We start from the raw sequence: 22,426 nt of genomic DNA, 5'->3' as shown, positions 1-22,426 counted from the left end.
GTTTCGGTTGAAGGGGACGAGAGGATAACTCGGCCAAGGAAGTCAGATTTAGAAGTTGTCCTCTAAGTACACAAATCTGGCTCTGTTGACAAGTGGTATAGTATTTTTTCAGCCCATACAAGTCCTCATTGATTTTTATTATCCCAATAAAACAGGAGCTAACGGCCATTGAGGTATACGAAGCAAAAACGACTAGGCCGGGCCAAAAAAAGAAGAACAGTGAATTAAAGATAAGGGGAGTTTAACTATCGCTATATGATTTGCTGATAGATCAAAGCTGAAATATCAACACAGACAATATAACCAACAATGTCTGCTGATACAAAAACTGGTCTAGGCAGCCAGCAGCAACAGCAACAGCAACAGCCACAACAACTCCTTGGCGCTGATTCTCCTACAGATGATGGATTAGCAGCTCTTCAACTTCCTTTTCTGCAAAATGATGAGATATCACGATTCCTATCACCGTCAAAGGAATGGAGTCTAGCTCCAAATGAGAAAGATGTTCCAGCTTTTGAGTAAGTGTTCAAGACCACCAGTTTATTATTTTCAGTGAACAGGACTGTTACTAACATCGATTCAGGGAAAATGAAAATGGTTCGCCAGCTGACTTCCTTGGTCACTATGCTAATCCAAGCTTGTTTGCGCTGAATCAAGGCGGGTCCTTGGGCCAGGGATACAACAATTTTGAAGGTGCGTTAGTTGCTCAGAATCAGTTTGCTCCGTATTATAATGAGATGCATATGGGTTCACCTCAGATGTTGTCTGCTGAAGCGCAGGCATTCAATCGAGTCCCAAATCAGCGACTGGCTCAGAACAGTTCTCAGGTATCTGGACATGGCCAGGGGCAAAACCAGGGACAAGGGCACCCGCAGTTTCAAATTCCAAATCAATCACAAGGACAGAATCAAATCCAAGGAAGGTCAGGCCAAATTACTCCAATACAAGGACAAAGCTTATCAGGAACAGAGACGACAGGAGGTACTTTTGATCAGACTGGAAACGCAATTGATTCTCCATTCCAGTCATTTCTATCAACGCTTGGTGAATCACCTAATTTCATGGCGAATAGTGGACTTGGAAATGAATCCAAGTTCTTTACTCCTAGCCCAGCTTCACTAAACATTGCTTCACCAATAACAACCGATCAAAATAATAGCCAAGGCCAACAGACATCATCGACCAACTCTGGAGCTTCAACAAGACCAGCAATTCAGATTGCGTATGCAAATACTCCTCCCATTTCCCAAACACAATCCATTAACAACAGCCTGCTTAATCCAGACCAAACGAAACCCGCACCCACAAATGACACTCAGAATGCATCAATATATAGGGGAGGTACCAGTGTAATAGCCAATTCATCTTTAGATGCAGCTAATAGGAGGAGTGATCATATGGATGAAGGCATCAGACAGCATCTCAACTCGGCGAAATACCTGGTATTCCTGCCTGCTCATAAGGAGACGGTATTATATGACATGAGAGGAAATCGGACTGAAATCGATCTGACTGTGTCCTTGTCAGGTAACTTTTTCCTTAGTGAGCCTCATCCATCGTCTTCGTCTGCGAATGATAACGAGTCGTCCAACGGTACTGCTAATGGCGCCGACAGTGGCACTGCTAGCACCACTGCTGGTGGAGGGACCAACACCCCATCCATCAAACAAGAGCCACAAGCAAACGATGCTAAAAGCTCGCCTGAACTGTCTTCTAATGAATCTCCTACGTCGGAGAAAAAGGACTTCAAGGACTTGATGAAATACGACTTGACATTTTATCGAAGAAATCTGTTCCACGTCAGTGCAACTGTCTCAAATGCCCACAATGCCATATACGCAGGAAATTCCGAGAATCCATTGCTACGATCACGAATTTTATCGCTCTCGTTAGCAGTTAATGTGTTGGATGATAAAACTCCTAAACAGCTGCTTTGCTGTGGACCAAAGTCTAATTTTGGAGCCAATGATCCAAAAGCAGAGAGCCAAGAGCCTGCTGTTAAATTGATTTATCCCAAGAGTTCTGGATATGATGAAGTTGTTAATTGGAAACGGTTACAATTCCGCACAGCCACAGCTCATAACGGTCGTAAACGACTGCAAAACTACTTTTCAGTTTGTGTTTCGGTATACGCTGAATTAGAGAATGCTCAACGAGTAGCTCTGGTAAAAAGTTATTCACGGCCAATTGTAGTCCGGGGAAGAAACCCACGATTCTATCAGAACCGTGATAATATTTTCATTCCCGATGGCTCTGCTAGTAGGGGTCCTTTCATGGGCGGCATGGATAGGAAACTTCTAAGTAACACGTTCAAATCAGAAGAAGCCGAGGAAAAACCTCTCAGTCCAATGAAATCTGTTAATAACAATAACACAAATCAACCTGCCCCACAACCTTCTCAAGAACGGGTTGGAAGCGTGGGTAGTGGTACTGCCAAACCTGTGACTGTGAAACAAGAGCAATGGAACACAAGTTCTGATACTAGCAATACCAAAGCATCTGCTGCTGGTACTGGCGCACTGTCACTTGGAGAAGATGATGCCCATTCAGACGACAGCCCTGGTTATGTGCTCAAAATGAATCCTGCTGACGACGGACTGTCTCCTAAAAACAAATCAGGAGCTCAGAACCGTGACATCGACTATGAGTATTTTCCGATGCCTCTCAACTACTGGCTACCACCTGTCGAGGTTGTATATTGGCCACATTCAATCCACCATCCTCTAAAACCACTCTCGAACCAACCACAAGGAAAACAGGCACAACAGCTACCGATACAGTCGCAGCTCAAGTCTGACCGACACCCCAAAAGATACTTTTCTGCTGTGGACTAGTCTCGCTGGCCGTTGACCATATTTATGTAATATTATTATCACTGTGGCAGTAATGATGATGATGACTGTATATTATTGAACCACTTTGTAACTCTGCCTCCGGCGGCTGGAGCTCCGCCCCAAACCCCGCCGCTCCTTTCTCTGCTCACGAGTCGTTGCGTCGACCTCTCCCCTGCCGTCTCGAAGCAGCATGGTGCGGTATGGCGAAGATGCACTGGTATCCCGAGAATTCATTTCTTATGCTACTTCCTTGATCGAGCTCATCACTAATGCAATCCTTCGGCTTATCAACAATCCACCTCGTCGGCCTAAAAATAATAATACCTAATCAAATCGGACAAATCGCTCTAATTGCAACAACAATTTCTCGGACACATTGTACGAACTGCCTTGTCTCTCCCTTATTGAACCCTACTACGGCCAAGGAGGAACATATATCAAACCGTTACCGCAATGCCTTGTAGCTTCAGCTCATACGACTATGCAGCGCTCTTCGTTTCGGGCGAGGCTATGTCTACCAACTATTTCTTCACAAGCCCCTATAAAGTGCCGGTCTCTGTTATATCTGATTTGCCGTCTTACTCTTATCAGTCCTTACTGAACTCTAACAGACATCTTGTATACTGATTGTTTTATACTTGTCTCCTGTGTTCAAATACTGTGCTAGAACGGCAGTGATGCCATTGGAGAATTTAAAGCAGAGCCCAACATGTGGAGACTGACGGTTAGAATATCCGTACTGAACTCGAGCGAAGCGAAAGGAGCAGTGGCACCTGGGGCGCAGCCCCAGTCGCCGGAGGCAGGCTGTCGAGTGAACAGAATTCAACACAGTTGATTAAATAAATAATAGATAATATATACAAGATCAAGGTTGATCGGCTGAGGTTCGTGGGCGTGGGTTGTGTTTGTCTAAAATGTGGTAGTATTGCGAGGATGTTTGCTCGGCGCGGTGGTAGCTGGCCAGGAGGTGGATCAGCTCTTTGCGGGACTGCTCGTCCTCCATTTCTTCGATCTTGTTGATGAGATCAGCCACCTGGTATTTCTTCCAGTGGAATAGTTTGATAGTGGAGCGGATCAGTTTGAGAGCCTGATCAATGTCACCGCACTTTGTGTGTAGTTCCACCATACTCTGAGCAAAGGCAAAGTCAGAGCTCTTGCGTACTTTCTCGGGCAACTGTTTGAATGCCGGAGTCCGGCGATACAGTCCTCTTTCCATCCACACTTTTTGTGCAAAGTTCATGTTACCAGCAGCAACAGCCGCTTTGATAGCAAGGTCGTAGGTGTTCCAGTTGCGGGGGATAGCCCTGAAGGAGCGGTCAATAGCAACGGCAGACTCATCAGATGTAGAAATATCAGAGTTTTCTAACTCTTCGGGCTCTTCGGGCTCTTCGACTAGAATTCCACGATTGTCTGCTTCTTCTGGTTTATCGAAAAAGGTTAGATCTCTGTAACGTGAGCGGAACTCCTTGAAATAGCCTAGCTTGAATGGCACTTTGAGGTACGTGAGAATCACCTTGGCATTGATCATAGACGGCATAAAGTCAGTGAAGAAGTCAAAAAGCGCTTTTGACTCTGCTAGCACTTGAACGTGCGAGTGGAGCATTGTGGTAGGAATAAACGGTGGCATCGATACAGATGCGTCGGGATCTGAGAAAGATGCTAGATGGTCGTTGAGAAAAAAACTTGACCGGATCTTGGTTCCTAGTTCCGAGGCCATGACCGGAGAGAATATGCCTGGTTTGTAGTTGGAGTAGGAGTTGAGTAAACAGTTGAATGCAAACGAGTCTGGATATGACATGGGGTTGGTGCACAGTTGTCGAAACATGGCTCTTGCCAGCAACACCTCGCCAGTTTCTCCACACAAGTACAGCAGGGCGTTAATTGACTTGCGGTCAATGTCAAACCCCTTTTCTTTCATCTCAATAAGATACTTCCAAGCTTGGATATGGGTTCTCTCATCTCTGGCACATGCAAAGATCAATGTATTATACGTCTCAGCATTTGGCTCCAGTGGGTTTAGTGGTCTTGTCGTCATTTCCGCAAGAAGATCGAGAACTTTTTCAATGTTGTGCTGTTTAGCAGCAGCAAGCAGAAGTGAGTTGTAAATTCTCAGGTCTGGTTGCGTTTCAAGTGACATATACTTGAGCAAATCAAACACTCTGAACGCCTCGTCAAAGTCATTTACACGGATGCAAGTTTGAAGAATAGTTGTGTAAATCTGAAGCGATGGAGTGATGTTTAGTGATTGCATTTCATGGAGTTTCAGCGATGCATTTTTAAGGTCTCTGTTTTTGGCGTAACTTTTAATTAGATGTCCATAAGTATACACATCAGGAGTGAATCCATCAGTCTGCATTTGTTTCATGAACAGTTCTACTTGATCTGTTTCTCCCTTGTGGGCATAAGCTGCCATGGTCAAATCCAGAGTCAGTTTTGATGGTTTGATGTTGGCTTCTGCCATCATTTGATGTATTAGTGGCATGATTTGATTAGAAGATCGTTGGTCAAGAGGGATGTTTTGAATCAGTTTGTCCACATCCCCTACCGCCAGACCTTGTAGTCCGCCGAATGTCTGTAGTGAATGAATAACTTTTAACCAGTTCTGGTCTTGAGAATGTGAAGATGAGATACTTGCAACACTATTTCCAAGACGACTAAGGATCGAAGCTGGTAGGGAAACCGACGAAGCGGGGTTTGCAAACAAACCAAGTCCACTCAGCTTAACTGGCAATGGATCCTCTGATCCAGACAGCTGTGGTGTCTGAACTTTACTATTCTTGATTCCTCTATTGATGTCCGTCTCAGAATCTATCTCAAGGGCTTTTTCTAGAGACTCCAGCTCTTTTTCTGACGCTCTTGAATCGACTACTAACTTCTCCTTCTCGGCAGCCTGCTCTTTGACTAGAGCCTCGTCTTTTTCAGCAATGTATCTTCGTAAAACAGCAGTATAAGCCTGGATCTGTTTTATCCTGCTCTCGAAATCTTTACTTTCTTTTGCTAAGCTGTCGAGCTTGCCTTTTAACCGTGTATCGATACCATTTCCACTCGCCAGCTGTGGCGAAGACTGAGACTGCCTCTTTCTATGCCGACTTCCAGATGCTATATACACTGATCTCGCCTGACTGGGGCGACTTCCGACTACTCGCAAGCCGCCCCAAGTCAGCGAAGTGGCTCGTTTCAGCCGACTCCTATTCATCATCATCCGACGATAAATGCTTCTTGTAGCTAGAGATCAAATCTGAAAGTTCAGCTACTCAGATGCAAGAAACTTACTTTTTCTTGGAAAAATTCCCGTTCGGGTTAGGGCTCACGTGTACACGGCTGGTTCAGGGCCCTCTTCCTCAGGGGGTCACAAATAATCCCAAGACCATATTTGCAAATATACTAATCAGATTATCTAGCACTATAATCTAACTATCACTATCTGAATATAAAAAGCACAAATATCACTGCTGCTTTTTTTTGAATTAATATTCTCAGAATATACTGTGTCCAAGACACTGGCGATCTTTGGCGCAGGGTCCAACGGTGTGTGTGCATGTCAGTGGGATGATCAGCCTCCGGTGGCTGGGGCTTTTCCCCCAGACTCCATGGCTCCTCTCGCTGCGCTCGAGTCGGCTGCTAGGTCCGTGTGGGGGTTGTGGTGTTTAATCCAAGCAAGTTTCCGAAAAATAACCTGTGGCTCTTGCTGTGCTCTTTTTTGGCGGGGTTGCTCTTCGTGGTGGGGTTCTGCGAGCGTTTCGAAGCAAGTACTGTACTAGGCTCGTAAGAATTGGAAACAGAAAGCTGTGGGTTTGAACTTGTGGCATGGCGTGGTAGCTGACTTGCAACTGTTTCTGATGGCAGAAGCGGGTCCTCGCCATATTTCAACATCACGTTGGCTATAAACGTATATAGCTTGATCCATGCATTCTCTTCTTGAGCAGTGAACTTATCCCCACGTCGGTCTCCCAGTGTACGAAGAAGTGATGAGCCTACGTACTCATAATGAACAGGCTCGAGATTCATGAGCCGTGAGTGCCATTTGGCAAGTTTTATAAGCACACTTTGGGCTTGTGAGACATCTTCTAGCTGGGCTATAATCTGGCCCAGGACCCAGGCCATAGCAGCCGACTGAGACTGAAGACTGGGAAACAGTGTTTGAAGCGAAGGATGGTCTCCAAGGAGGTTCTCATAGAACTGCTGGCAAAAGAATGTGCTTGCTTGTGAAGACTTGAGTCCTCTTCCATGGTCCAGGTTATTCTCACTGATCTCTTTCCATATATTGCGGAGAAGCGAAATCTCACCTGGAGTGAATACCACACAGTCAGCAGGATCAAGTCGAAGCGAGTTTCGATGGCTGACGGTACCTGAGCCACCTGACGAGCCAGGGTTTATAAACTGCTTCTTCAAGACGGCCATGATAACAGTCGCGAACCAGCACTAGTTGAAGACGACGAAAGTACTGCCAGTAGAGGATGGTGTTAGTATATCCTGGCAGAAGATTCTGACAATAAAAGTAATGTCAATAGAAAACTATGCCCGACAATGAGGTTAGAAATCACTGTCAGCAGAAGACGCTACTAATAGAGGACAATGTCGATGGCATACACACTGTCTGCAGATGGTACCAAAATAGATGCTAAGTGAAAACCTTGCTTATCAAGTAAACGTCAGAAGAAGACGATGGGCATGGGAAAGCAGTCAGTAGAAAACAATTCCGGACTAACAGAAGATAATGGCCTTAAAAAGTACTGCCAGTGGAAGAAGATTGTCAATAGCAGACAATGTCGTTGGAGAGCACTGCAGTAGAGACGATAAAAATGGTGCTAACTGAAAAGACTTGATAAAGAATCCTGAATACTGTCAGTAGGAGATTGTTTCAGTAGGGGACAGTGTCAATAGAAGTCAATGTCGTTGGAATGCGCTGTCAGTAGAAGACGATGCAAACAGATGCCGATACAAGACACACTACACTAGAATATGGAGTCAACTCGAAACAGAAATTGTCCATAGAAAGAGGACTGTGTCTGAGGAGCAAAAGACCCTGTATATAGTCTCGTCATAATAAATCAGACCATAACCTTTCTTTCTTTGTCGCAATCATCTCAGTCGTCTAGCCAGGCTGTTTGCTGATGAGATAATTAAACTGTAAACAGATCTAATATCAGGCTGTTTGCTGATGAGATAATTAAACTGTAAGCAGATCTAATATCATCTTGATTTTGACCGGATCAGTTGCAAACCTTTTTTAATCCGATCACATTAGCACCTGCTAATTAGCCTTTAATTAAACAACCAGCATGACGGCCTTGTAGCACCACCACCGATACCGTTATCTTATCTCTCATTCCCGACACCAGACACCATCACCTCTGCCGGGTTGGGATACCCAGATGGCCGATCACACTGTTTCGGCAATACCCCTGGCTGATGACGCAGGAACGCCTTTAACTGGTGTCTATCAGGGGAAGGGGGGTCAGCCTCCGGCGGCTGGGGATCTGTCCCAGACCCCATGGCACTGCTCGCTACGCTCGAGTCGGGACGTGGGGATGGGTGTGCTGCGACGAGGAAGAAAGTGTAATCCTTAAAAATCGAGGATGGTAGAAAAACAGTACAGCCGAGGTTAGAGTTCCTAACTTACATACCATCCAATATCAGCCAGTAGTACTTCTAAGTAGGGTATTATTAGTGATTAGCGGTTCGCAATCCAGACGAATCTGGTAAACAAAATACCAGAAATGGCCTTACGTCATCGTCGTCATCCATCGTCACCCAACTGGTATGGCGAATGCGCCCTCAAGTGATAACAGCACAGCCCACGCTCACAAAAACCCCTAAACTCAAACCCGAGGCGAGGCAACCCACCTCCGAGAAACTCTAACCCGAAACTCTAACCCGCCCGACCGCGAACATGAAACAGCCAACAAACGAAACGGGACTCACCGTTGGCGGGACCAGCCTCCGGCGGCTGGGGCTCCGCCCCAGACCCTGGTTGCTCCTGCTTCGCAGGAGAACTGCCCCGACCGGTGACGAAAACGACTCGAGCGGAGCGAGAGGAGCTACCAGGGTCTGGGGCGGAGCCCCAGCCGCCGGAGGCACACACCCCGCACCCTCGCGATCGGCCGGTGAAGAATGGCGGGGGGAACCAGTTGCCAGTCAGGGTCTAGTGACAGGACTAGCGTGCATCGATCTCGTCATTCTTAGCCTGTCAATCTGTATTGGGGGGAGCTAGCGGTGCAGGAGAATGAGCGGCAGATCTGCTGGCAGGTGATTGGCATGGCTGGCTCGCTAGCTCGAGACCAGGGTGGGTCTAGCGACAGACGACAACAACTGCCACGAACCGATCAGTCAACTTTCAGCCAGTCAGCCAAACAAGGCAGTTCTCCAGCCAGCAGACAGGCCGCAGGGACTCAGCCCTCCAAAACCCGCCAGGATACGAACCTGGCGTGCAAATCGGCTGCCAGCCGGAGCTAGCCAAACAGCACCTGCCAATTGCGGCAGCAATGTCTGAAACGCGACGGAGACGTAAGTTCCAGACAAAGACCCCGTTCCAGCATGCACCAAAGCCAAGCCGGCCGTGAATCAGCTGGTTTCTGTTCTTGTTTGTTTTCAGTGGTTGTTATCGCAGACGGCGCTTCGTATCCAGGAATTTTTCACTATTGACGTGTGCCAATCATGGGCAATCTCATTTCTTTTTCCCGGGGGTTTGCCTCCGGCGGCTGGGGCTCCGCCCCAGACCCTGGCTGCTCCTCTCGCTGCGCTCGAGTCGTTTGCGTCTCCGCCCCCCGACAGTCTCCTGCGAAGCAGGAGCAACCAGGGTCTGGGGCGGAGCCCCAGCCGCCGGAGGCACACTCCTCCCCTGTTTAATTTACCAGCCGGGTGGGACTCGCTGCAGGCCGCCCATCAGATCAGCCGTATGGGCAGCCAGGCGGGCGGTTCAGGGGTAAAAGCTCGTGCATGGAGTGGTTGGGGCGATTAAAGTTAGTGAAGGCGGCTGGTAGCAGAGGAGGGGAAAAAACGGCGTGGCCCGTGTCGGAGATGTTGTGGGATAAGCTTTGTCAGCGGTCGGAAGTGCGAGGTTGGGACTAGGAGATTGGGTCTGCTGTGACTGGGTTTGAGTGCTGTTGTTCTCGGAGATGACCGTGATAACAGAATTGGTTGCTTTTTTTAGAAGAGGTATTTTATCGGTCGCAGGTGGGAAAAAGCTTAACCTGAGTAGTGATTTTGGCTGCTACTGGGCAGTGATGCTTATAACGGGGTTTGCCCAACTTTGACCAGCCCTCACGGCAAATTATAGGTGACACTTTACAATTAAACAAGCTCGTAGTATTTCGAGAGAGCAGGAGATTCCAGCCATGTAGAAAACAAGACTCTAACAGGTCGGCAAGGCCGTTTTCACTGGGGTAAATGAATTGATCGGCATGGCTATATCCGGGAACCCCTGGCGGTTTCTAATTATACTTCCTAATCGGACCATCGATCGGCGCAGTCCGTTAAACTTTAAAACCCTTATATCGACATGTGCATAAAACTAGATTGACAGTCCACCAACCGACCAACCGCATGCAGAATGCGTGCATCTGTTGACAGAGCTATTTATAACCACCACCACCACCACCACCACTGGCGCTAGCACCAGCAGGCTCGGTAGCGGGTTCACGCTCGCTAACCCAATCCATCGCGCCATTATCAGCACCCGTTTCAGTTCGGGCACAATCTAAATCTCCCTCATCGGCTTGGCAGTGTGCTCCGTGGGGAGAGGGGTCTGCCTCCGGCGGCTGGGGCTCCGCCCCAGACCCTGGTTGCTCCTGCTTCGCAGGAGTTTCCCAGCACGGGCGATGAAAACGACTCGAGCGCAGCGAGAGGAGCAGCCAGGGTCTGGGGCGGAGCCGCCGGAGGCATGCCCCATCCTCACGGAAAATTCGGTTAGTTAGATCGGTCAGATCAGGATGGGCAGGCCGATCCTGGCATGTCGGTGCTTCTGGCGCTTGTTTATGTTTAGAGCTTGGCGAGAACAATGATGTAAGAGGGGTGTGCCTCCGGCGGCTGGGGCTCCGCCCCAGACCCTGGTGGCTCCTGCTTCGCAGGAGAGTGCTAGGACCGGCTACAAAAACGACTCGAGCGCAGCGAGAGGAGCTACCAGGGTCTGGGGCGGAGCCCCAGCCGCCGGGGGCACACCCGATTCGAGCGCCAGCATTAGCTGCTGGAAATAGACTACTGAATGAAACAGATGTGGAACACAAGGGGATACGGAACAAGCGGGTACCGGTATCGGGAGAATGTTGGGTTTCATGTGTGCCGGTCGGTCGGGGGGTGGTTTGTGAAAGGTACCAAGGGGATGGCATTAAGCGGCAGGAGGTAAACAGCATTGAAATAATATTTCAACAGCCAGGAGAAATATTATTTCGGCTGGAACCGTTGGTTTAATCGACGGCGTGTTGGGTGGTGGTGTGGTTAATAATAGAAAGCGGTGCAGAGAATCAGGGACCGGCGTCGGGAAGCGGGGCTAGCGTGACAGCCGGTAGATTGGCCTCGCGGTTAGCCAGCCAGACTAGCCCCGATTGATAATAATTACTAACAACAAATGAGAACAATATCTGCAGCACACTGCAGCTCAACCAGCAGCATCAGCAGACTCAGCAGCAGACTCAGCAGCAGGAAAAGGAGGAGGATCACATTGTGTTTGTTGTATGACTATCGACACGACGGGTCTAACCGACCCTGTCCACTTGAGCAACCACTTTTTCTTCTCAACAATCAGCCAACCGACCAGACCACTAGTACCGTCCTCACAACGTAGCAGTCTCCTGCTTCGCAGGAGCAACCAGGGTTTGGGGCGGAGCCCCAGCCGCCGGAGGCACACCCCCTCCCCCTCTGTTAAGTGAAAAAAAAATAATATTATTATTTTTCGCCAGTTTCTTTTTATAAACAATCAATCAATCAATTAATAAATCGCCAGAGCTCGAGCTGCAGGCGCGTGCCGCACCGAGATCTCGTCTAAGTCGGTTTGGGACCGACCCATCCAACCTTAACGCACGCTGGGCCCGCTCCAGCAGGTATCGCCAGTTGGGCTCGGGGGGAGGGGGTGTGCCTCCGGCGGCTGGGGCTCTGCCCCAGACCCCGTGGCTCGCTTCGCTCGTTGCGCCGGGGAGGGAGAGCTGCTGGGTCAGCAGCGGGGTCAACGACTAGCTTTTTGTGACGGGGGTATCGAGTGAACTGCCGGTTTAATTTCAGGATTTTGACCAATTATTTTTCAAGCAGAAGCAGGCAGGCAGGCAGGCAAGCTGGCAGACTGACCGGCAGTCGCACAAACCGACCCGGGACCCCTCCAGCAGGCCACCCCCCACGCCCCGAGCGAAGCGAGCAACGGGGTCTGGGGCAGCGCCCCAGCCGCCGGAGGCAGACCCCCCAGTCCACGTTTCCATAATTTGTTTTTTCTGATGGGATTTTTGATTTTTGGTTTTTCATCGTGAAATCTGTGATGCATGTGCATGTGCATATGCATATGCACATGTAAATCGCTGCACGGGGATTTGGATTTGGACCGGCCGGGACTTTTCAGGAGAAGCTCGCAGGATCGCGAGACGAGGGGCAGCCAGGGTGACTTTTTTTTTCAGTGGTGGAGCCAAAACTGCCGGCCAGGCATGGAATGGGCAGAGTGGGTCTGACTGACTGGTTGACAGCTCCTGCCGGCTGCAGTGGTGGTAGAAAAACCGCCTCATTCCACGCTTATTTTTCATTGCTTTCAAATCGTGTCGGTGGTGTGAGAAAACATGTTCATCTGTTTACATTTTTTTTTTGTTTTTTTTCTGCTGAAAGAGACGACGATGAGATCTTGCTTGTTCGCAAACAGGCTGGTAGGCAGGCTGGCTGCTGGCAGACCCGTTTCAGGCTGGTTGGCGAGGGGGGTCAGTGATGAGACAATCGGCTGGATCTGCCGGTGCACATCCACTCGCAGAGTAGCGTACCTGAAGATTCCCTGTGGCCGGTCGAAAGTGGCAGGTTTCACGACGTCCGCTGCTGGCCGGCCAGGAGGGGCTCCTGCCAGATGCTGGTGCGATTGCGATTGCGATGAATAGCAGTAGCGGCTGGCTGATGCCAGATCTCCTGTCGTGCCGCTGCCGCTGGACCTGCAGACCAGTCGAAACATGCTACAGCACGGCATGGCATGCCAGCATGGAATGCTATAGATCCGTCCGTATCGAACTCAAACCACGTTTCACCGCCGGTGCCTGACTATTAAGTTATTGCAGCAATTATCCCTGGTGCGGGCGATGGTGCCACGCTGCCTCCGGCGGCTGGGGCTCCGCCCCAGACCCTGGTTGCTCCTCTCGCTGCGCTCGAGTCGTTACATGCCGACCCTCAGCTCCATCCCCCCCCCTGGCCCCCTCCCGGCTGGCAGTCTCCTGCGAAGCAGGAGCAACCAGGGTCTGGGGCGGAGCCCCAGCCGCCGGAGGCAGCAGACAAGCCCCCCTTCCCCCTGCAGGCCCCCAAACCTAATTGACGTCAATCCAGGCTGTGTAAAGCCCCGCACGAAAGATCCCTGCCGGGCACCCCCTCGTTCATTCTGCACCTGCATGGGCCGGAGCGAGGGGGGGGGGGGGGGGGGGGGGGGGGGCCCACATGCGCCAGCGGCAGCAGCACCAGCATCAGCCGGCCGGCGGCCAGCCCTGCTGAGGTTGGGAGGGGGGCAGGCCGGGGCCGGCTGCTTTGACTCGCTGGCCCTGGGTCCCATACGTAATCTTCTTGTGTAATTTTAGATCGCCAAACAAGAATCATCTCACAAACTCTCCCGAATAAAATCCCACACACACCAAATCTCCCGGTCTAAATTTGGGTTGTTACTGTGTTTTCGTGTGTTTTTTTTTGTCTTGTGTTTTGATCATTGAGACTGGATTTCGGGCCTGTCTTTTTTATTTTTTCATTTTCTTCTTCTTTCTTTTTTGGTCTTTGCTTTATTAGCTAGCTAACCAGCTTATATTTTCCTGCTGCTGCTGCTGCTACTGCTATTGAGCTACTGAGATTTCCTTCTGCTGCTCCAGCCAGCCAGGAACAAAAAAAATTATCATTCAATCCCAATAACATCAACCAAAAAAGAAGAGCCAAGTGGTCTGAATAAAGTCGGGTTTTTCACTGGTCTAACTCTGTTGTAGTTCAAACCGCAGTTTTTTGCACCTTGTCTCCCTTGAATATCCCCATCGTTCGTTCAATCCTCGGTTGCGTGCCTTGTGTGTGAAGTCAGCTGTTGTGCCCTTGTGTTTTCGGATTCTGGATTCTGCTTTTTGTGTCGGTTCCTATCGCACCCTGTCAAATCGCACTCGCCGACCCTGGTCCCGTCCCTTGTCCTCCCCCCTGGCCAGTTTCTAACTCGGCCACGCCGCTCCACTCGCTTTCCGATCCACTGCTACCACCCCGGTATCCACCGCTGTCGCTCGCTATCCCGGTTCTCCACCGCCCACCTGCTCAATCACCCGGAACCTTCTTTTATGAACGGATTAAATGGTCACTAGAGGTTGTAAGTACTGCTACAGGGATGGGGTTTGTGCCTCCGGCGGCCGGGCTCCGCCCGGACCCGTGGCAACTCCGCTTCGCGGAGTTGGGCGTCGGGCTACTGGCTTGTTTTTATGGTGTCTGGCTTTTCAATCAAACTCTGAATGACTGCCAATTCCCCTGCCCCTGCTTCGTTCCCCCCATTCCCAACTCCGCTTCGCGGAGTTGCCACGGGTCCGGGCAGAGCCCGGCCGCCGGAGGCAGCCCTCCACCACCCGGAGAATTGGAGACTAACGGAGGACAGGAAATATGCCCAAACATTCACTTGGAGGAAGTACAGCTAGTGCGGCAAGTAACAGTAGCACTACCACGTCGTCGTCGACATCGTCGGCCAATACCACATTATCAGCATCTTCAATGTCTTCTGTAGGCAGCAACTCGGTGAGTAATGTTTCATTACAGAAACTGCCGTATCAGACGGCCTCTTCGCATTCAGTGCATGGCTACAACGGCTCGGGCCGTCTGAATGGCGGGTCCAACAGCATTGTTGGTAGCCAGTCGCAGTCATTTTTCCCCCAGCAACAGGTCGGCGGGTCATACCGGCCTTTGTATGGCCAGACCCAGCTATCGGCTGCTCAACAGCAGCAACAGCATCAGCATCAGCAGATTCCACGAGTCATGTCCTCTGGATACGTCTCGCGTCTCGCTTATCCAGGTACCACTGCCACCCCCAGCAGCTCGACTGCTCCAAATGGCAGTGCTGCTCTCGGTACCAACAGACCCAAATCTCTCTATGCATACGGTTCGGCTTCTGCATCAAGCCCGTCGCTGTCTAAAGCGGTTCTGTCGTCATCCTCGTCCATTTCCAATGGGTTCTCGTCGTCGTCATCCTCTTCAGTATCGGTATCGTCATCTAACAACAAACTCATGCCCTCATCGGCCTCTCTCTACAGTCTTTCATCGACCACAAACACACCCATTTCATCCACCGACTTCACCGACTCATCCAAATCTACACCGAAACCCGACAGATACCATCGCCGCAAGTCGCTTGTGCTCAACCACGAACCTCCCAGCGTCGTGGCCCCCTCGGCACCACTCAGCGCACCCCCGAGCCCCCAAATGGCGCCCGCATCACCACCCCTCAGCCCAATCACCGCGCCCGTAGCGGCCCCTGTTGAAAGTACGTATCCCACGGTGCCTCCGGCGGCTGGGGCTACGCCCCAGACCCCGTTGCTCTTGCTTCGCAAGAGTTTGCTCGGACCGTTAGCCCGACTCGAGCGAAGCGAGAGGAGCAGAGGGGTCTGGGGCGCAGCCCCAGCCGCCGGAGGCATGTTCCCCATCCCCCCCAGTAACCCGTTACTAACCAGATTCCAGTTCGCCGGTCCGCAAAGTTGACTTATCCTAGTGCCAATTCGCTGAATGTGCAGAAGAGGAGCGCTGCCATGCGCAGCAGCTCTGAACAGTCGGTTCTTACTTACCAGAATGCCCACAGACTGTCTCAGCAACAGCAGCAACAGGTGCAACAGCAGCTTCCACCGCAGTTGGTGCTGCCGTCGGATATCCGCCGGAGCTCAATGGCCAGCTCGAGATCCGTTTCGTCGCCAGCTATTTCGTACTCGGCTGTTAATGGCAGTCCGGGCGGCAGGAGTCCTTTGCATTCACGGACCTCGTCTCAGTCGAGTTTTAGTAAGGTCAATAGCGTTTCGTCGAACGTGTCGCCAAATACCTCGACCAGTGCACTCGTGTCGGGTTCGTCTGGTGCTCCTCAGTCCATTTTAAAGAAGTCAAAGTCGTTCCAGCCCGAAAGTGACTCTACAAGTGCTAACACTAGCTCGAGAAACTCATATTTTCATGCCAGTTCTAATAGCACTAGTGGAGGCTCGTCGGCTCTTCGTGGTCCTAGACTTAGCTCGGTACCAGCTCCTCCAGTGTCGAATCCTAATGGCCAGGGTTCTATTGTAAGCTCGTCGGCTCGTCAAACTTCATCGTCTGCAAAGACTGGTCCTCCAATTAGAGATATTCGCGTTTCGGCAAAATCTCAGGGTCAAATCCAGCCTTCTTATACAGCAGCTCCACCTGCACCGCCGCCAGCATCGCCTCCACCTCGTGAGCCCGAGATTGAAGAGTCAACTTCGTCCAATAAATTTGGGTCGAAGCTTAAACGCGCTCTTTTTGGTGGAAGAAGCAAATCTAGTGACAAGCTTACTTCGAGCGCTAGTAGCATCAATTTTGGAAGAGAGTCGTCTGGTCATGCCAATACCGCATCTTCGGCATCTTCTGTTCGGTCGTTTAGCATTTCGCATATGAGTAGTTTGCCAGTTCCAGGACGAAAGCCCGTAGATTCTGACACGAGATCCATGTTTTCAATGAGATCCACCTCGTCAACTACTTCGACACTTCGAAAGATTGGTAGTTCTACAAGGTCGCTGTTCCGACGAAGCAAGGACAGTATCAAGTCTGAACAGGGCTCTAGTAGCACACAAACGATTCCACGACCACCGGTGTCGTCGTTTTCTGCCCAAGCTGCACCTAATTCTGCTGCTGGTCCAGCTACTTCTTCTCCTACCCGCTCTGTTGCTTCTGCTGTTCCAGCTCCACAATTGACATCTACTTCTCTTGGCATTAAACCATTATCAGCTGCTACTGCTAGTGCTATAGTGACTGCCACTGTTGTACAAGCTGAACATGTTAATGTGAACAACAAAATGGCTGCGTCATCTTCGTTGAGTAGCATTCAGAATTCCTCTGAGTTCAAACCAATCACTTCTCAAGACAAAGAAGGGGAAGAAGATGATGAGGAATATGAAGAGCTTTTTGATTCTCCTATCAAAAGAGCCATTCTTAGAACTCAAGACTCGTTCACTGCAGATGAACCTCCTCCTTCTATGTTTGGATCAATTATTGTAACTCCGTCTTCGCCTTCGGAAGAGTCTTCTCCTGCCAATGGCTATGAATCAGAGAATATCCCTTCCTTGACTTCGAGCACCGAGAGCCCTGGAGAAAGTGACGATGTCGAGATTACTGCTGGTGATACCGTGTTCCCCAAGACTTTAGATCTTCTCAATGTAGCAAACATTCGCAGTTCTCTTGAACGGACTAAAAGTTTGGAGAGACGTCGCAGTAAGCGATCTGTTCGCAACGGCAAAGATGGCACGCCTAATATCGACGAAAAGGCTGATGAAACTGGTATTCCTAATGCCACTGAAATCCATGTCGCCGAGACTGATGCCAATACCATAATTGCTGCTCCTACTGATGCTCCTGCACCACGTAGTATTTTGAAGAGTTCTGCCTCTTCAATTGACTCTGTTCAGCTGACTCCCGATCTGTCATCCAATGGAAAAGCCGGTGAATCTTTTGAACCCCTCCCGTTGCACGCCACTAATGAACCAGAAAGTACAGCTGCTTTTGATCCCTCACCCCTCCGTCTCGGAGAAACTCCAAGTTTTGACACAAGCTTCGACACCAGTCAATTGAACAACTTTGGATTTAATAATACTCCATCAAAACCTAATGGTGAACATGACGATTTGCTCAACTTTTCCTCGGAACCCGTACTTGCCTTGGACTTTGATTTTGACCAAAAATCTGGCAAGGTTACCCGATCTCAATCCCCATCAGTTGCATCTAGTCCTTCAACGACGCCATCCAATAAACAACAACAAAATACTCCAACCCAAGTTAAAAAACTCCCCACTCCACCACCCCAATCCGCTTCTCAAGATGTTCACAAAAGACCCTTGTCGGTCGCTAATCCTGCATTTGATATCAACATTAATAACGCTGTCATTAACAACAAAAATATACCTCATTCGCATTATCGAAACTTATCGAGCCCTCCTGTTTCTATGCATCATGGTCTTCCCTCACCTGGGTACCAACAACCACAAACAATGTATCATCCTTTGTACCAACAAAGGAAGTCTTATCATGGTAGAAACTCAAGTTATGGTTCAAATGTTTCGGCATCTTCGTACTTCCGCCAAAGCATGGATAGTGCGGCTAGTGCTTCTTCGTCCAACTTATCTTCCAAGTCAAACGTGAATACTGTTTCTTTTTCATCCCGTATAGTCATTTACGATACATATGGAAGATCCGACTATGATAGAAGACCTGAGATTGCTACTTGTAATCGGTTAACTCCACTCTTGGCTCAGCAGATCAAGGAGGAGCTCAATAATTTTAAGAGCGAGATGGAAATCCACGCTGACTCTAAAATATTTACTCATTTCTTTTAATACTGTCAAAAATTTACTCTTGTTTTTAAACATCATTTATATCATCTATACATTTAGCGTACCATTATAATATGTCCTTCGGTAATAATTAACTTATTTGTTATGGGGTGGTGGGGGTTAGTCTGTATTATGGGCTTGACTCACTTGCTTTGCCGCTATATAATTTATGGACTGCGCTATTGGAGAAATGTCAACTTACGGTGTTGCTACTTCATTAACAATCAGTAATGCGACTCATTAAACTTCAATTCGCGATAAATTTCTATCGTGATTTTATAATGAAAGCTAACGAGAACGATGGGGTAACCAGTCTACCCCATAAGCAGCATACCTCCTCATCCGCTTTAACTGCTAATCAGAAGATTGTATCCGTTGAAAAAAGGTATTATGCCTTGCTTCCTTTTTCTCAGTATCTCGTTTATCCAATAGTAAAGTCTAGTTATGACAAGGGTAATGCATCCAAAAATTCATTTCCTAAACAAACCAGAAGCAAAAAACACCATTCGGAAAATACATCTGAAGTTGTTCACTACAAAGATTTGAATATAGAACCATTGGAATCGATTTCGTCTGGAATCAAAGGTGTGCCTCCCTCATTCAACGGCTCTCGTGCCTCAAGTATAGTCAGTTCGAGTGGCGTTCCGGATTTCTCATCAAGCTCAGCCAAGAAAAAAGGGTCAAGTCGTCGAAGGAAATCGAGAAAAAAGCACAATGGATCGTTTGGTCAACGGGTATTCATTCACAACAACACAAGAACACCTATCCGACGCCACGCCAAAATCGAGTCTATAAAAAAAGAGCTTAAACTTCGACTGCATATCCCAGGTGAGAGACTGTGTATTAATAACTATCCCGAGGTAGCGACGCCTGACATCGAAAATGAAATCTCACAACCGGCTAGACTCGCTCATCGCTTTCAGTTCGGCAGCTTTTCAACACCCAACTTCCCCACTTATACGAACGACCATAGCGAAAGAATTAAAAGCTGTACAAATCGAGAAATTTCGCCATGGTCATCAAGCATGCCATCAATCGGGTCTCCAATCTCAGCTGACAAGTATCATGGCCCTGACTTACTCGAACAATACAGAAGACGTCGCCGTTCGCCTATTCGAAATTATTGTACAACCAATCATCCATTAAGACAAATGTATTCTCTGGAAGACCTAACAGCTGAAATGAGTACTAGTAGTTCTAGTGCGTCCGACACAAGTTCACAAAATATTGCAAAAATGGAGTCTGAAGAGGCTGTTGACGCACCTTCCGGTTTGAGTTGTTCCAGGGGTAAAAATTCCCCTGCCGATCATACTGGGCAAGGGGTAGCTACTGATTTGGACACCACAATAGACCCAGTTAAGGTTGGTACGAATGGTACCAAAGACAGTAGGAGTCATCACCAGAACAAGGCTCCTCCAAATAGTCATCCACCAGTGAGTACTGGAAATGGCGACACTAATGCCGCCTCGGAGTGGCAACGGCTGCGACCAGATAGCGCTGATACTTTTGTCATCACAGGGGATTGCGGCCTTCCGATAACGAATCAAGTAGAATCGGAATCGGCCAATCCACCTCGAAAACTTTCTGATTGGAGATCCAAACTCCGACGAACGTTACAAGCTATTAAGATTAACTTTAAAATTCTATTTCGGAGAATCACTCGACGGAATAACTAGAACTAATTTAAGATATCTATCGCTATATGTAGCGCTGATCATAGGGTAAGGATTCCGAAAATATCGGCGTACAGAACTATCGGCGTTATTAATTGCCTAAAAAAAAGCAAGCGCAATGTTTGTCTGTTCACGTGACAGTTTTTTCTAAAGCTGTCTATTTTCTATTTACACGTTCATTTTTCTAAAATCAGACCTGTTATTCAAATATTATTAGTTCTGAGATAGCTTTTTCTTTTTTTTGTAGCATAGGTTTTGCTGTCAAACTTCAAATGGACTAACTCCGAAGTAATTAAGGTGTCTTTGATTTTGACAGGTCAACGGACTTAACTAGTTCCATCCATCACAATTAAAGTTCCGAAGGCAATGCCGATGGCGATCTGTAGATCACATGAAAGGGAATTTATATAAACGGTCACCTTGCTCTGCCAACTTCTTTATATTTTTTTATTTAGTATATCATACATCTCTTTTTTCGAGTTACCTCTTCACATACTATCTTCAACATGTCTTCCTCATTAACTCCTAGTGATGAGGAGAAGAGTATTGAGGCGGTACGATCTGCTGAGGAAAAAGAACTCCCTGCAGAATCTATGGAACAAAGTAGCGATGCAGTCTCAATGAGCGAAAATCAAAATACCGAGCATGATGGCTCGAATCCCTCAAAAGAAAACGACGCCGCTGAACCTATTGTAATAGATTGGGCTGAAAATGACCAGGCAAACCCAAAAAATTGGTCAAAGAGACATCGCTGGGCCGTCACTCTGATTATGGCATCAATTACATTCATCTCGCCTGCAGCTTCTTCGATGGTTGCACCAGCAGCTGCTGATATCGGTCGAGAGCTACATCTGTCTTCAGATATTGAACTTCAACTGGTGGTATCAGTTTATCTTTTAGGCTATACTGTTGGACCACTCTTTCTTTCTCCAATGAGCGAGATCTATGGCAGAAAGTGGATAATCCAGTGTGCTAATGCTGTCTTTTTAGTCTTTAACCTTGCCTGTGGATTTGCACAAACTAAATCCCAACTTATTGCTTTTCGATTCCTTACCGGTCTTGGTGGAAGTGCACCATTATCAGTGGGCGGAGGTATTTTAGGTGACATATGGACTTCTCATGACCGTGGTAGAGCTATGAGCATTTACTCATTAGGTCCAGTTCTGGGACCCAGTTTGGGTCCTATTGCGGCGGGCTTTATTGCATCTAATACAACATGGAGATGGATTTTTTGGGCAATCTCGATACTTGATGGCGTTGTTTTGGTAATTGCCATCACTCTTTTTCAAGAAACTTATGCTCCTACTATCTTGAAGCAGAGAGCAAACAAACTGACTAAGGAAACTGGTATCAAACATATCTCCAAATACGAAGATACTTCACTTAGTAGAAAGGAAATTTGGACCAAGAACCTGATCCGTCCTTTCAAGTTACTTTCTACTCAGCCAATCATACAGTTTCTGACTGCTTACATGGCATTCATTTATGGCTTGCTCTATCTTATTTTGACCACTTTCCCCAAGCTTTGGACTGAACAGTACGGTGAAAGTACCAGTATCGGGGGCCTCAACTATATTTCAGTTAGTGTCGGGTATCTTCTTGGAGGCCAGCTCAGTTCAATTCTTGTAGATAGATTGTACAAAAGATTGGAAGTGAAAAACGGTGGAGTGGGCCGGCCAGAGTTTAGAATTCCACTTATGTTTCTCTCATCAGTGGTGTTACCAATAGGACTGTTTTGGTATGGATGGACAGCTCAGGCTAAAACTCATTGGATCCTGCCAAATATTGGAGCAGCTATTATATGTTTCGCTGGTATGATTTCTTTTGGAGCTCTACAAATCTACGCAGTAGACACCTACGGACGATATGCTGCCTCAGCCCTGGCCGCTATTGCATGTATTCGAAGTGCTTGTGGTTTTGGATTCCCACTGTTTGCTCCCTATTTATATAATGCCCTAGGCTATGGCTGGGGCAATTCGTTGTTGGCATTTGTTGGTTTTGGTGTTGGCGTCCCTTTACCCATTGTGTTATGGAGGTATGGTGCTGAACTTCGCCGTCGTTCCCCATACGCTGTAGAAGATCGTGTCGATTGATTTTTGCATATATTTTTCCCCTAGCATTCTAGACAAACATAATAATTTCGCATAATATAGCATGTCAGATAATATTTAAATAGATTTCGTTAAATGAACCAGATTTAACAGTCAAT

General features: G+C 48.2%; 5 protein-coding genes across 5 annotated transcripts; 3 read left to right on the top strand and 2 right to left on the bottom strand.

The window, feature by feature from the left end:
- Positions 1-737: 737 nt before the first annotated feature.
- On the top strand, positions 738-2,834 carry AWJ20_2625 (uncharacterized protein; the record flags this gene model as incomplete). The annotated part of the gene is made up of 1 exon (XM_018879580.1): positions 738-2,834. One exon carries the CDS (start codon positions 738-740, stop codon positions 2,832-2,834), a length of 2,097 nt encoding a protein of 698 aa, XP_018737483.1.
- Positions 2,835-3,699: 865 nt separating this feature from the next.
- CCM1 (Ccm1p) lies at positions 3,700-6,036 on the bottom strand (the record flags this gene model as incomplete). Its single annotated transcript, XM_018879579.1, has 1 exon — positions 3,700-6,036. One exon carries the CDS (start codon positions 6,034-6,036, stop codon positions 3,700-3,702), a length of 2,337 nt encoding a protein of 778 aa, XP_018737482.1.
- A 419-nt stretch (positions 6,037-6,455) lies between these two features.
- On the bottom strand, positions 6,456-7,235 carry AWJ20_2623 (uncharacterized protein; the record flags this gene model as incomplete). Its single annotated transcript, XM_018879578.1, has 1 exon — positions 6,456-7,235. One exon carries the CDS (start codon positions 7,233-7,235, stop codon positions 6,456-6,458), a length of 780 nt encoding a protein of 259 aa, XP_018737481.1.
- An 8,516-nt stretch (positions 7,236-15,751) lies between these two features.
- BNI4 (Bni4p) lies at positions 15,752-18,547 on the top strand (the record flags this gene model as incomplete). The annotated part of the gene is made up of 1 exon (XM_018879577.1): positions 15,752-18,547. One exon carries the CDS (start codon positions 15,752-15,754, stop codon positions 18,545-18,547), a length of 2,796 nt encoding a protein of 931 aa, XP_018737480.1.
- A 2,176-nt stretch (positions 18,548-20,723) lies between these two features.
- Positions 20,724-22,310, top strand: TPO1 (Tpo1p; the record flags this gene model as incomplete). Its single annotated transcript, XM_018879576.1, has 1 exon — positions 20,724-22,310. One exon carries the CDS (start codon positions 20,724-20,726, stop codon positions 22,308-22,310), a length of 1,587 nt encoding a protein of 528 aa, XP_018737479.1.
- Positions 22,311-22,426: the final 116 nt, after the last annotated feature.

Source organism: Sugiyamaella lignohabitans, chromosome B (genome assembly GCF_001640025.1).
Source record: "Sugiyamaella lignohabitans strain CBS 10342 chromosome B, complete sequence".
Lineage (NCBI taxonomy): Eukaryota > Fungi > Ascomycota > Dipodascomycetes > Dipodascales > Trichomonascaceae > Sugiyamaella > Sugiyamaella lignohabitans.
The sequence above is the reverse complement of the archived record's forward strand: the minus strand, read 5'-3'. Positions and strand labels throughout refer to the sequence as shown.